At 34.4% G+C, this 13,065-nt stretch overlaps 2 protein-coding genes across 3 annotated transcripts; both read left to right on the top strand.

Annotated features, from left to right (window-relative positions):
• Positions 1-1,750: 1,750 nt before the first annotated feature.
• On the top strand, positions 1,751-3,853 carry LOC109159229 (exopolygalacturonase clone GBGA483-like). The gene is made up of 4 exons (XM_019307318.1): positions 1,751-1,972; positions 2,197-2,505; positions 2,592-3,107; positions 3,398-3,853. Exons 1-4 carry the CDS (start codon positions 1,841-1,843, stop codon positions 3,632-3,634), a joined length of 1,194 nt encoding a protein of 397 aa, XP_019162863.1. The 5' UTR covers positions 1,751-1,840; the 3' UTR covers positions 3,635-3,853.
• A 2,229-nt stretch (positions 3,854-6,082) lies between these two features.
• On the top strand, positions 6,083-12,583 carry LOC109158703 (fimbrin-5-like). 2 transcript variants are annotated; one of them, XM_019306601.1, is made up of 15 exons: positions 6,083-6,239; positions 6,534-6,740; positions 6,932-7,102; positions 7,397-7,641; positions 7,766-7,937; positions 8,072-8,110; positions 8,200-8,268; positions 8,370-8,486; positions 9,463-9,674; positions 10,179-10,334; positions 10,407-10,606; positions 10,675-10,832; positions 10,919-11,015; positions 11,255-11,346; positions 12,002-12,583. In XM_019306601.1, exons 2-15 carry the CDS (start codon positions 6,654-6,656, stop codon positions 12,227-12,229), a joined length of 2,043 nt encoding a protein of 680 aa, XP_019162146.1. In that variant the 5' UTR covers positions 6,083-6,239; positions 6,534-6,653; the 3' UTR covers positions 12,230-12,583. The 2 variants fall into 2 exon arrangements, with proteins under 2 accessions (XP_019162146.1, XP_019162145.1); XM_019306600.1 differs by having other exon boundaries at positions 6,515-6,740.
• The last annotated feature ends 482 nt before the right edge of the window (positions 12,584-13,065 follow it).

Below are 13,065 nucleotides of genomic sequence, written 5' to 3'. Positions count from 1 at the left end.
AGCTAGGTTGTGAATTTGAGCCTCAATAGAGGCGTTATTGACTCATTTTGCTTTAATTGGTTGAGAAAGTAGTTATGAACATATACTGCATTGTATTAGAGTTAGAAGTATTAAAAAAAAAAGAAGTAAAATGTCAAAATCAAAATTTTGTGAGAGGAAAGTAAAAATTGAGAGTAGAATTTGATAGTAGTAGTATTTTCTTATTTTCTCTCTTTTTTGTGGGTCCTACTCATCCATACCCTTACATATGTCATCACAAAAAACATATCATTAGATACTCATTACAAAAAACGCACCATTAGGTATGCATAAAAGCACTGCACAGTGTTCAGAAATGCACAATTAGGTGTGTGGAAATATTTTTTTTTGAGTGTGTTGTGAATTTTGTGGTGTATTTGTACATTTCATTATTGTACATTTTCCTAACACTATTGATACTTTTTTTAAGCGGTGCACGTTAATACGTGACCGCATTTGAGCAAAACTCTATTATCCACATTTGCAAACAAAATGAAATACAGCTGAACATGATTTTTTCCCCTTCGTTATTGATATTTATTAATAAGTACGTGGCTGACTTAATTTGTGATTACTAAACAAATTAAATAATTACAGATTCACGCATGAAGGTCATTGCCATTTTAACCAAGCATGTGGAGTGTGGAGTGCTACATGGAGAGGAAAGAGCCACATAACCAATGCAACTAATTAACTAACCAAGCTAAGCTATCATGACTTTTATTTATTAATTAATCACTTAAAATATCCCCAACTCAATTTTTTCAAGTGGGAAAAACCTACAACAATCTGTTTGGTGCAGATAGGTAGATAAAAAATGAGTTCTATTATGGGGATTCTTAAATTTTACTTTATTAATTATATTTTTTAATGGTAAATATCGATAAGATATTTTTATTTGGTGGATTTAAAAAAAGTTGTCTACATACAAGATTATTGAGTGGGGGTAAAAGATTTGGGGTATAATTTGAAAGTACAAGTAGTATTTTTCATAGAAAATACTTAGAGATAACTTTCTCTAAGAAACTCAAAAAATAGTCCTATAACTTTGGGAGAAGGGGTATCTCTTTACGAAAGGAGTTGTAGTGACCTAGTCGAGACGATGGTTTATAAAAAACATAGGTTAGTACGTAATTGGTAAAACACTTTATTATATACTCTCAAATTTTGTATGAATTATTGACCGATTCAAATCAAGAAGCATTATCTTGTGAGCCTAGTCGACAAATGATCACAAATAATTAAACTAGCCTAGTTGCATCGACTCAAACCAAGAATATGCCAATAAGCTGCTAATTAATGTTAAGACTCGCATTTGTAATCTTATAATTACCAAGTCAATAACCTGACCAACTTGACTGAGATTGTCTCCATTAAGAGTAAAAATTAAAAATACATGTAGCATAACTCAACTCCAAATTATCCATTCTAAGTATTCCACTTCCACAACCATAAAAATTTTATTTTCTTTTTGCCAGAATGATCAAAATATATAGGTAAAAATTAAAAGTGAAAATAATAAATGTTGAGTTGGGTGAAAACAAAATTAAACCAGCATAAATTTCAAACTAAACGATTAACTAACTCAAATTAGGCAATAAATTAAAAGTCTCAATCGGAAGAGACAATTAGCTAAAAAAGTTTAGGCAGAATAACTGATTGAATGTAAATGTCGTCTCCAACTTCACCTCTCACACTATAAAATCCAACAACGCATCCATTCACAACACCAAAACATAGAAGAAACAAAAAACAGTAAAAACCCAAAAAAAAAAAAAACAAAAACAAAAGGGGAAATACTTCTAACCAATAAAGAGAAGACATGAAATCCATACTGATTCAAGCTGCATGGTTCTGCATTTTGCTGGCGTCTTTTGTAACAGGCTTGCATGCCGCCTTTTTCGACGTTATGAAATTTGGCGCCAAGGGCGATGGAAAAGCAGATGATAGTAAGGTACACTTCTGAATTAATTTATCTTTTTAGTTGTGACGATATATAGACAATAGTGTGATGAATTTTTAAAAAATTTTGTATATAATTTGAAATGTTTAAGGTTGTGGGACAATTCAAGACTAGTTTACAAGTTCAATTCTAAGTAGAAGATTTATTGTCTTTCTTGGTTTACTTGTCGGTCAACTAAAATGTTTAAGGTGGTTTACTGGTTTTGTCAAACGTAGGCGTTTACGGGTGCGTGGGGCGCGGCATGCAAAGCACCGGGGGCGAACACGATTACGGCGGCCGGCAAATTCATGGCCGGGCCGATTTGGTTTCAGGGACCTTGCAAAGGTCCCATCACCATTGATGCTCAAAAGATGAATCTGTTGGCTTTACCGGATCCCTTTGCGTTCAAAGGGCACGGCGGATGGGTCACCTTCTCCCAGGTCATCGGAGTGACTATCAACGGCGGCATTTTCGACGGCAATGGCGCCACCACCTGGAACCTACCCGACTGCGGCAAAAATGGCCATATCTGTCCTCTTCCCGCTGTAAGTAAACTAATGAAAAATCTGTATTTATAAACTTATCATTATTAATTACTTTCTTCATTTCATTTGATACTACATGCATGCAGAATCTGCAATTTAATGCGGTGACGGGTCTGAGACTCATCGGACTCACGAATCGGAACAGCAAGCAATTCCACTTGAGGATTGGGTCTTCCAAGGACGTGACAATAGAGCGCTACACCGTCGACGCGCCGGGGAACAGCCCGAACACGGACGGAGTCCACATCGGGCAAACCAGCAAAGTAAGCATCATCGGCGCCACCATAAAAACCGGCGATGACTGCGTGTCCTTGGGCGACGGCGTCCAGGATGTGCACGTGGAGAAGGTGACCTGCGGTCCCGGCCACGGGCTGGCCATCGGAAGCCTGGGCAAGTACCCCAACGAGAAACCCGTCTTGGGAGTCACCGTCAAGAACTGCACCCTCACCAATACACTGAACGGCGCCCGGATCAAGACGTGGCCCGGCTCCCCGGTCGGCAGCGCCACCAACATGCACTTCGAAGACATCATCATGAACAACGTCTCCAATCCTATCCTCATCGATCAACAATATTGCCCATGGAATCAATGCAAAGCCGGGGTACGTATCACTTAGACTGTTAACTTGATAACTATAAACGTTACAATTTCAATCAGAGAGGCCTCAACTGGTCTTATTGATTTGACCCAATCAGCTATCAGGTATTTAACAATATAGACTGAAACTTGAATTTCAGGCCCCAACTTATTTTATTGATTTGACAGCTATCAGTTTTTTAGTAGTATAGACTGAAACTTGAATTTCAGGTCCCAACTGATCTTATTAATTTGACCCAATCAGCTATCAGCTATTTAGCAGTATGGACTGAAACTTGTTTTTGCTTTGTGAAGCTTGCGTCGAAAGTGAAGCTGAGCGGCATCGGATTCAAGAACATAAAGGGGACGTCGTCGAGCAAGATGGCGATGAAGATAGATTGCAGCCCGGCGGTACCGTGCCAGGGTGTAGTGATGAACGATATCAATTTGATTTACAAGGGAAAGGATGGATCGGCAGTCTCTAAATGCACCAACGTCAAGCCTTCCATCATCGGAAAAGTCGTCCCAGCGGCTTGCTCTGTCCATAAGTAGAAAATACCGGCCGGTATCAGTACTGTACTGTATAAATAAATAACTGTTGGGGCCTACTAGTCGTACGTATAACCAACAAAGGCTGGCCTATTGTCCCGCCATTTTTTATTTTTTATTTTTTATTTTAGTTATTGTCCCGCCACTTTAGAATCTATGTAATAATGCTATTATATAGATTATATAGATTTACTTATAAATGAAAACAATTTAAATATTTTTACTACATTATTATTGAGTTGTGATGATTGTATCAAAGTTGAGGGATTATCTCTACTCAACAAGGTTGCAATTGAAAATAAAGCATATAATAGTTGCTCCCTAAATATATAGTTTTTAAAAGAAATACTTTTTTTTTTTTAAATTTACCTTGTATATTTATTTTATTAAGTACTACCCATGATTCTATGAATCACTTCATTATATCATATAAGTTAATTAAGTAAAACAAATAGATTAAAATATCTACATAATAATCAAATATTTAAAAACTTATATAATAATAACACATGGAGACATAAGAAATGAAAGATAATTTTGAAAAAAAAAAAATGGCATGATAACTCAATAGTTTATTAATGCTACACTAGTATTTTTAGAATTGGTTAGGTTGGGTCGTCAAAATTATATAGACCTCTTTTTAACAACCATCATTTTTTTTAAAGTACCCATGAATTACCTCATTATTATATCATATATAACTAATATAAGTTAATTAAATAAAAATATAATTAAAATATTTACACAATAATCAAATGTTAAAAAGTCTACTATAATAATAACACCTTTTACAAATTAATAGATAATTTTGAAAGAAAAATATAACATGATAGCACAATAGTTTAAATGTTACACTAGTATTTTTCTGAATTGATATGTTGGGTCAAAATCATATAGGATCCTTTTCAACAACCGTCATATTTTTTATTTGAGCTTCATTTTATAAAATTATTAGTTACGAGACGTGCATTGTGCGAATAATTTAATGTTCAATGTGTATTATTAAATAATGTTTCAAAATTTACCAAAGAATCATTCAGTATCCTATCATATATGAATTCAATATTATCAAAAATTTTATAAAAATAAATATTTCAAGAATCCATAAATATAACATGTGACAGAAATGTTTGATTAACGGGTGCAATAGCAGGTTTAGAGGGAAATGTCTTCATTGGATAGTACCCAAGCATTGTTTTTACAACACATAACTCTATTAATTTTACTAGTTTGGCATGATCAATGTTTTCTCTTGTTGTCACTCCCGACAAAAATGAATTCTTGATTAATTAACCAAAGTTCATGTTAAATTTTATATTGTATTTCTTTAATAAACTTTAACATATTCATAGTTATATGCCAATTCTAATTAGGATGAGGTTCGAACGTAAGACCTTCCTTATGAAAATCAATAGGTAAGTCAATAATAATAAATAGTTAATGGAATATTTCGTTACTAAAGTTTACACTAACATAATGCAGGAATACTTAAGAAAAGTAAATGATATAATAGATGGTCAAGTAGGAAAAATAATAATAAAATACTAAAATCAAAATAATATGAACAATTCATTCCAACTAACAATTAAAACAACATTTTTTTTGTTCCCGTTTAGAGGCCCAACTTTATTGGTTAAGTTTGTAGATAATGCAATCCAGTTGAGTTTTTTAAAGGATTTATTTGAGCGTAATCGACGAGTTTAGACAGTTATTGAGTTGCTAATATACATCGGTAACACTATTGACATATGTTGTTATATGTGTATTATTGTGTGACCTAATCGGCCAATCACCACTACTAATCAAATGATATCATATCCGCATAGACAACTCAATTGATTACAGAAGTGAAGTTTAGGAACAATGACTCGGGGTTACCATAATTTACATATTCTCATATACTCTGTCAGGTTGAAACGTAAATATCGTGGGAGATTATTGGAGTTGAAAATTCAACCTTTTGAAAACCACAATCAAATGATACGAGGTAGGCAAATTGTAAGATATTATCATGGCATATACAAGATAAATTCACTACATATGGACTCTATTCTACCATATCATACTTCTTCCATTTCAACCAATTTCCCAATCTCATTATACGTGAGCCTAACTCAGTCTAATTTACACCATCACAATTAAAACACTTTTTTTTTCCAGTCAATTTTAAATTTTAAATTCTACACGTACCAAATTAGTTTTTAAATATATACTCCGACACTCCGTATAAATGATGTAGTATATTAAATAATACGGAGTACGAAATTAATTCATATATAAAAATAAATTGTTTTTTTTTTTTTCCTATTTTCATATACGGAGTAAAAGAAGATGCCAAGATGGCATGACGAGACGGGAGGGAAATAGCCAAATAGGGAATACATATTTTGTAAGGTTGGAAAACTAACCATCGTGAAGCTGAAAACCACCGATATTTCATATATATCATGCCGGTATTTCGCGGGTCTGATCGGCAAAACCGTTTTTCTCCTTTCTCCCTTGCTCCCTTTCTCTCTTCCTTTTTCGTTCTCTCTCTCATTTCCATCTCTCTTAGCGGAAGAGGAGATGATCCGCCATAATCCCCGCCCACAATGATGATTCCTTTGAGGTAAGTTTGCTGTGCTGTTCATATTATCATGTACGAACGATATGAATTTACGATTCTCTGATGATAATTTTCCATTTGAACGTTATCTGTGATTATGTTGAATGTGTTTTTGTTCCTGAGATGATATCATGTGGCTCAATTGTATAAAGTAGTGTTGAAGTTAGAACGTAACAGAGTTTTTATGAATAGCAGGATTAGGAGCTAGAGAGGTGTAAATTGCTGTTATAATTTGGTGTTGTTATTTACGGAGTATTTGCTTGTTTTTGCAATGATAGGATCTTTGAATCTGGGCAGATTGTGTTTGATCCAAGTCTACATGAGATGTAATGTCTCCTTCTCATAATAGGGGCTTATTGATATATAGTTTGATACATTGATTAATATTCGTTGGGAGAAGGACGAAGGGGGAGAAACATGTCTGGCTTTGATGGTGTTATGGTTTCCGATCCGGAGCTTCGTGCTCAATTTACTCAACTCGAGTTGCGTGGCCTCAACACGAGAGTATGTCAACTGCATTGATGTTTTGTTTACTGTTCTGTTCATTTCTCAGGATTACATTTCTCTAGTCGTCGTGTTTTGAGCATGGTTTTGTGTTATAGTCCTAATGATTGCAATAGATGACATGTAAAGCATTCTGTATACGTGTTGGTTATTATTGATTGCAACGTAGTAGGCTACATTTGTTGTCACAGTTTCTTTCTGCAAGAAATCAATCTGGAAATGTCAAGTTGGGAGATTTGCCACGGGTTATGTCGCAACTGAAGGCATTCAATGGGGTTTTGAGTGAAGATGAGATTAAGGCCATATTGAGTGAGTCATCTTCTGACTTGAATGAAGAAATTGATTTTGAATCCTTCCTGCGGGTGAGTATAGCATCGACTTTTGATTTTACCTTCTTTCTCCCTCCCTCTATACTTTGATATACTTGATATAAAAAGCTTTTTTATTTGGTCATCACTGTAGCTATATTATGTACCAAAAAACAATAATTATATTTACTCTGGTCATATGTAGTGCCATCACCTTGAATCACTTTAATGTTTTATGAGTGGTTTGTATGCTACAATGTCATTTTAATTTAGGCATCTTTCCATGTGCTTCCATATTTAGTTAACCTGAGGCTGTGAGGTAACATAAGAATGACTCTTTTTGTGTAGGCATTTCTCAATCTACAATCACAGGCCCCTGCGAATTCTGATAGTACAAAAATTAAAAGTTCCTCTCCTTTTCTCAAGGCTACCGCTTCAAACCTTCGCGATACGATTATCGAATCAGAAAAGGCTTCTTATGTTTCACATATCAACACCTTTCTAAGAGATGATAAATTCTTGAAGCAATTTCTTCCTATAGATCCATATTCAAATGCATTATTTGATCTAGCAAGGGATGGTGTTCTTCTGTGGTGAGCATAAATGATTTTGCAATCATTTGGTTTCTTAGACAATGTGCCATTTTAACATCCCATCCCATCCTTACTACCTCATAGCATGCATGTTTTGATCACTTCATATTTTGGTGTCATGCAGTAAACTCATTAATGTTGCTGTCTCTGGAACAATAGATGAGCGAGCTATTAATACCAAGAAAGTTCTTAATCCTTGGGAAAGAAATGAGAATCATACACTTTGCCTTAATTCCGCAAAGGCTATTGGCTGCACAGTGGTCAACATTGGTACAGAAGATCTAGTTGAAGGAAGAGTATGTTTAGTAGTCTATGTAATTTATCCATTAGAGTTGTGTTATAATTTACGGAGTACATCATCAATATGGAAGTTGCTAAATTTCCCCCTTTAATTTTTTTTTTTTTTTTACTGTTTTTTTGTCCTTATCAGCCACATCTCATCCTTGGGTTGATTTCTCAAATTATCAAGGTATTTTCCTCCTCCTAATTGTTTCAGGAAAAAAAATTAACTTAAGATGTGTTTTGTCAATAATGCTGATTTTCTTTGTTGGCAATCAGATACAATTGTTAGCTGACCTCAACCTGAAGAAAACTCCTCAACTTATTGAACTGGTGGATGATAGTAAGGTTAGTGGACCCTGATTGATTTTCCTGTGGTTTATAGTACAACTAGTTTGATAACACATTGCTGTCGTGCTAAATCTAAATTTTTGTAATGAAATTTGCAGGACATGGAGGAGCTCATTAGCTTATCTCCTGAAAAGATTCTGCTGAAATGGATGAATTTTCATCTTAAAAGAGCAGGATACAAGAAGCAGGTTACAAATTTTTCTACTGATGTGAAGGTGAGGTTTTCACAATGCCTTGCACACTGATCCTGACCTTGTATTTTGTTTATTGGAAAAAATTTTACATGTAGTATGGATAGTTTGATACACATAATGTCTGTTTAAATCTTACTTCAGAGCTTCCTGGTCTTAATATCTCTCTTATCCTCAGGTTAGTAATTGGAAAAGCATAAATGCTTCCTATTTTAACTTGTAGAACACACATTATCCCTAAACATCGATTGCAAAATTTAGATGCAGAGTGTGTATTTCTGTTTTTTCCCTGAAAATCTAACTCCAGGACTTCATGGCCTTGAAACTCTCCAAAATCAAGACAGCTACTGTTTATTAATGGGTGGCTCCTAATTTTACTTGTAGAGAAGATTTTACCCATATTTTTTTGTGATAATTTCGGATAATGTTTATCCCACTTTTTGTCCCTTGATTATAGTGGAATGTCCACTTTTGGGCCTCAATTTTTAAAAAATGTTCTACTTTTACTTTAAATGCTCTCACTTTGTGAGGCATTTTGGACAAAAAGTGAAACGTCTTTTAAAGTCAAGAACTAAAAGTTAAACAAATCAGAGTCAAGGACCAAAAGTGGAATAAACAAACTCTTTTCGATACTTTTGTTAACACCACATTGGAATAAAAACTTTTTGAGGGAAAAAATGCAATTAAGAGAGTCATTAAGATTTTCAACCTATCATTCTATAAATTAAAGGAAAAGTTGGACCTGTGTGCAAAGTATCACATCATGCTATCATGCAAAGTATAAAAATGATGTATATAGCTTAGATTTGTTTCCAGGGTATGGACCCCTGGCATAACAGTCAGCACAAGATGATCAAGCACCCTGCTCCAAGTCCAACCTTAAGAGGAAAATGAATGAATATTTAAGTTTAGCATCCATGATTAAAGTTCCGCTATTCAACTTATATTGTTGGAGCACTAAATACTGTCCTGGTAATATCATGAACTCTTTTACCTACAGGATGGAGAGGCCTATGCCTACTTGCTCAATACTCTTGCACCAGAATATGGTTCAACTAGCACACTTGACACAAAAGATCTTATGGAAAGAGCAAATTTGATTCTTGAGCATGCAGTGAAAATAGGCTGTAAAAGATATATCACTCCAAAGGACATTGTCGAGGGGTCACCAAATCTCAATCTTGCATTTGTTGCCCTAATATTCCAACAGAGGTCAGATGCAGCATGTTAATCCTTTCTTCAACCAAGAGTTGATTGTATCTTATTGAACTTTCATATCACTTAGAAATATCTCAGTCTTGATATAACAAGGCAAAACATTAAATTGCTACAAACTACATCCTTCTGACAGTGCCTGGCAACAAATGATTTACTTAACTAGGATCTGCTACAAATGTTTATTATTTTATTGTTGCCATTTTGCTTTAGATACAATTTTAATTTCCATTATGTTGTTGACAATGTTCTAAATAAATGCATAAGTAGGGGAAAAAAGAGAATAGAAAAATGAATGAAAGGAGGCTGTTAATAAGTGATATTTCTGTCATGGAGCAATATGTCTTTCACCTGTTTTGATGATCATACATATGGAAATGATACGGGCTTTACCCTTTTGACATCACTTGATTGCTGACATGTATTTATAACTCTTGTGCTTGTCACAGTTTGTTTTTTACTTAATGCCCCTCCAATAGGTGACATGCGCTTGTATTACAGGATTGGATTATCCGTTGACAACAAAAAGTTATCTTTCGCAGAGATGATAGCTTATGATGCTCAAACTTGTAAAGAAGAAAGATGCTTCCGATTGTGGCTTAACAGCCTTGGAATTGATACATATGTCAACAATTTATTTGAGGATGTTCGTACTGGGTAAGGTTGGATATTTTCTGGAGATATTTTGACTTTCTAAATGCTACTCAATGATGACCATCTTGTGCACAGGTGGGTTCTCTTGGAAGCCCTTGACAAAGTTTCCCCTGGAATAGTAAATTGGAAGCAAGCTACAAAACCTCCAATTAAGATGCCTTTTCGAAAAGTTGAGAATTGCAACCAAATTGTAGAAATTGGAAAAGAATTAAATTTCTCACTTGTGAATGTGGATGGAAATGATATTATGCAAGGAAACAAAAAGCTCATATTAGGTAAGTTTACCTTATCTCGCTCCTAGTGACAGTATTCTTGAGGAAGTATTCAAATTTCTTTCTTCCAGCTTTTTTGTGGCAGTTGATGAGGTTTTCTATGATCAAATTGTTGAAACACTTGAGATTTCATTCCCATGGAAGGGAGATATCAGATACTGACATACTAAATTGGGCAAACAAGAAAGTGAGAAGTGCTGACAGAAAATCTCAGATTGAGAGCTTCAAGGTTCTATGCAATTTTTTTACCGTGGTTTCTATGTTAGAATTATGATTCCATTACCTGAAGGTGTTGTATTTTCATTATGGTTTCAGGATAAAAGCATTTCAAAAGGAACTTTCTTTCTTGAACTTCTGAGTGCTGTCGAACCAAGGCTTGTAAATTGGAGCATAGTGACCAAAGGGGAAACAGGTAAGGCTCTTTAGGGTTTTCATCCTCTTAGGGTATATATTAGAATTTGTTTCCTCTAATTTCACAATTCACACTCATCTCAACTGTGAAGAGACGCATACTGTGAGTTTGTAATTGTAATGTAGGTGGAATATTTTAGTTATAATTCCACTTCTCTGTGGTGCTTCTAAAAACAAATTTGATTGCCACTGAACATTTGGTAATGCTATAAATGATGACCTTCCTGATTGCCATTGCAGATGATAATAAGAAGCTAAATGCAACTTACATAATCAGTGTTGCTCGCAAACTTGGGTGCTCAGTTTTTTTATTGCCCGAGGACATAATGGAGGTAAGACATCAAAACTACAAAAGCTGACAAGGAGAACTAATTTAAGCCCTTTGATCTGTTCTCACATTTCCATCAAAGCAAACTCAACTAATTGAAGCCCTCTGTCATTATTTTCTTTACACTTCATTATCTTCTATCCTGTTAAATGGAAGCTAGCTTCCTCAATGAAGAATGACAATATATTTGGATATTAACAGCATGAATATTATAACCCCCACCCACCTTGTGCTCTTGATCATGAAGCTTTTGGCCCTGTTTGGTAAATGGCTGCTAGCTGTTAGCTGATTGGGTCAATTAGAGAGCATAACTAGTTGATAACATTAGCTGATTGTAGAAAAAGTGTTTGGTAAATTAGCTGATAGCTGATAGCTGTTTGGTATAATTTCTTTTTTCAAAAAACTAATTGAAAAAGTTGCTTTGAGTAACTTTTTGAATTTTAGCATTTTGGAGTACAAAAAGCTAATTAACCAAACACTTATATTAATTTTTAAACCAAGTCAAACAACTAATAGTGGTCAAATAAGTCAAAATTGGCTTATAGACTAACTATTTTAACAAACAGGGCCTTTGCCTTTTAAAACCTTGATTGCCTTATCACTTTAAACTGACTTCATTACATTCCATGTATTATCTTGCTCCCAACTGGGCACTACAGGTGAACCAGAAGATGATGCTCACTCTGACGGCAAGCATCATGTACTGGTGTTTGCAGAACAAAGGTGTTGAACCAGAGGATTTATCCCCGGCAAGCAGTAGTGCAAGCAGTACTGCAGGCGAAACTGTGGTGGCAGCTGAAATGTCCACCATGTCTGTAGAGGATGGCAATGATCAGCCTTCTGAGGCTGGAGATGAAAAATCAGGGTTGCAAGATCAAACCATCTGATGAGGTATTATATATATATAATATAGACAGAAGCATTAACTTTTAATCCGCTGATGTGGCGCGTTTGGATTCGTTGTTGGAAAGTGGCACTAACCTTTATAATGGACAAACATATTCACCAAGAAGAAGAATAACCAATGGACAGTGGCAGTAAAAGAAGGCATGTGAAAGATCATATATATATTCTATTATAACATATTGTAATTAGGCAAAATTTCTTATATAGTTTAAAAGGTGTTGAATCCTACAATGAAGCATGTACAGTCATATGCGCGGTAATCTTCATTTATATATAATTATGTATTGTAAATTATTTATTATCCGTCCAAATTATTTATAACTAAATGAGTTAAAAACTATTGTATTAACATTTCATAATATCAAACTTCTCGTTTTCTTTGGTTATCGGAATGGCTCAACAATGCAACGTGTTTCTAATTCAAGTTTAATTTTATACTAATTAATTCATTGTTAGCAGTTATAATTCATACGTTTACAAAATATATTAAAGTAATAATAATAATATTAAACAAAGCAATTTTAACCAATACAAAAAATTGGCTAATATAACTCTATCATCGTAAACTAATTTCGTGTAAATTTACCATAATGCATTTCAATTAAATTAAAACTAAAACGCTAAATTCAACTAATTAATTAATTAAATGCCTAGCATTATAAGCTCATGTATATAACTATATATATAGCCACACACATTAGTTTTTCAATGTGCAATCCACATAGGAAATCAATACTAAATCTTCTTCCCGCAATTACTACCTATTGAACCCGTGAACGAGCAATCAATACTAATTCTAAATAGTGTGACTCGACTC

Source organism: Ipomoea nil, unplaced genomic scaffold, assembly GCF_001879475.1.
Source record: "Ipomoea nil cultivar Tokyo-kokei standard unplaced genomic scaffold, Asagao_1.1 scaffold2826, whole genome shotgun sequence".
NCBI classification, from domain to species: Eukaryota; Viridiplantae; Streptophyta; class Magnoliopsida; order Solanales; family Convolvulaceae; genus Ipomoea; species Ipomoea nil.
The sequence above is the reverse complement of the archived record's forward strand: the minus strand, read 5'-3'. Positions and strand labels throughout refer to the sequence as shown.

Excerpts from the sequence above, each read along its gene's own strand:
- LOC109159229 (XM_019307318.1), top strand. The coding sequence starts at position 1,841 with ATGAAATCCATACTGATTCAAGCTGCATGGTTCTGCATTTTGCTGGCG. Across the intron at positions 2,506-2,591 it reads ATATCTGTCCTCTTCCCGCT|AATCTGCAATTTAATGCGGT; the intron begins GTAAGTAAACTA and ends ACATGCATGCAG. Across the intron at positions 3,108-3,397 it reads GGAATCAATGCAAAGCCGGG|CTTGCGTCGAAAGTGAAGCT; the intron begins GTACGTATCACT and ends TGCTTTGTGAAG.
- LOC109158703 (XM_019306601.1), top strand. The coding sequence starts at position 6,654 with ATGTCTGGCTTTGATGGTGTTATGGTTTCCGATCCGGAGCTTCGTGCT. Across the intron at positions 8,269-8,369 it reads AACTGGTGGATGATAGTAAG|GACATGGAGGAGCTCATTAG; the intron begins GTTAGTGGACCC and ends TGAAATTTGCAG. Across the intron at positions 8,487-9,462 it reads ATTTTTCTACTGATGTGAAG|GATGGAGAGGCCTATGCCTA; the intron begins GTGAGGTTTTCA and ends TTTTACCTACAG.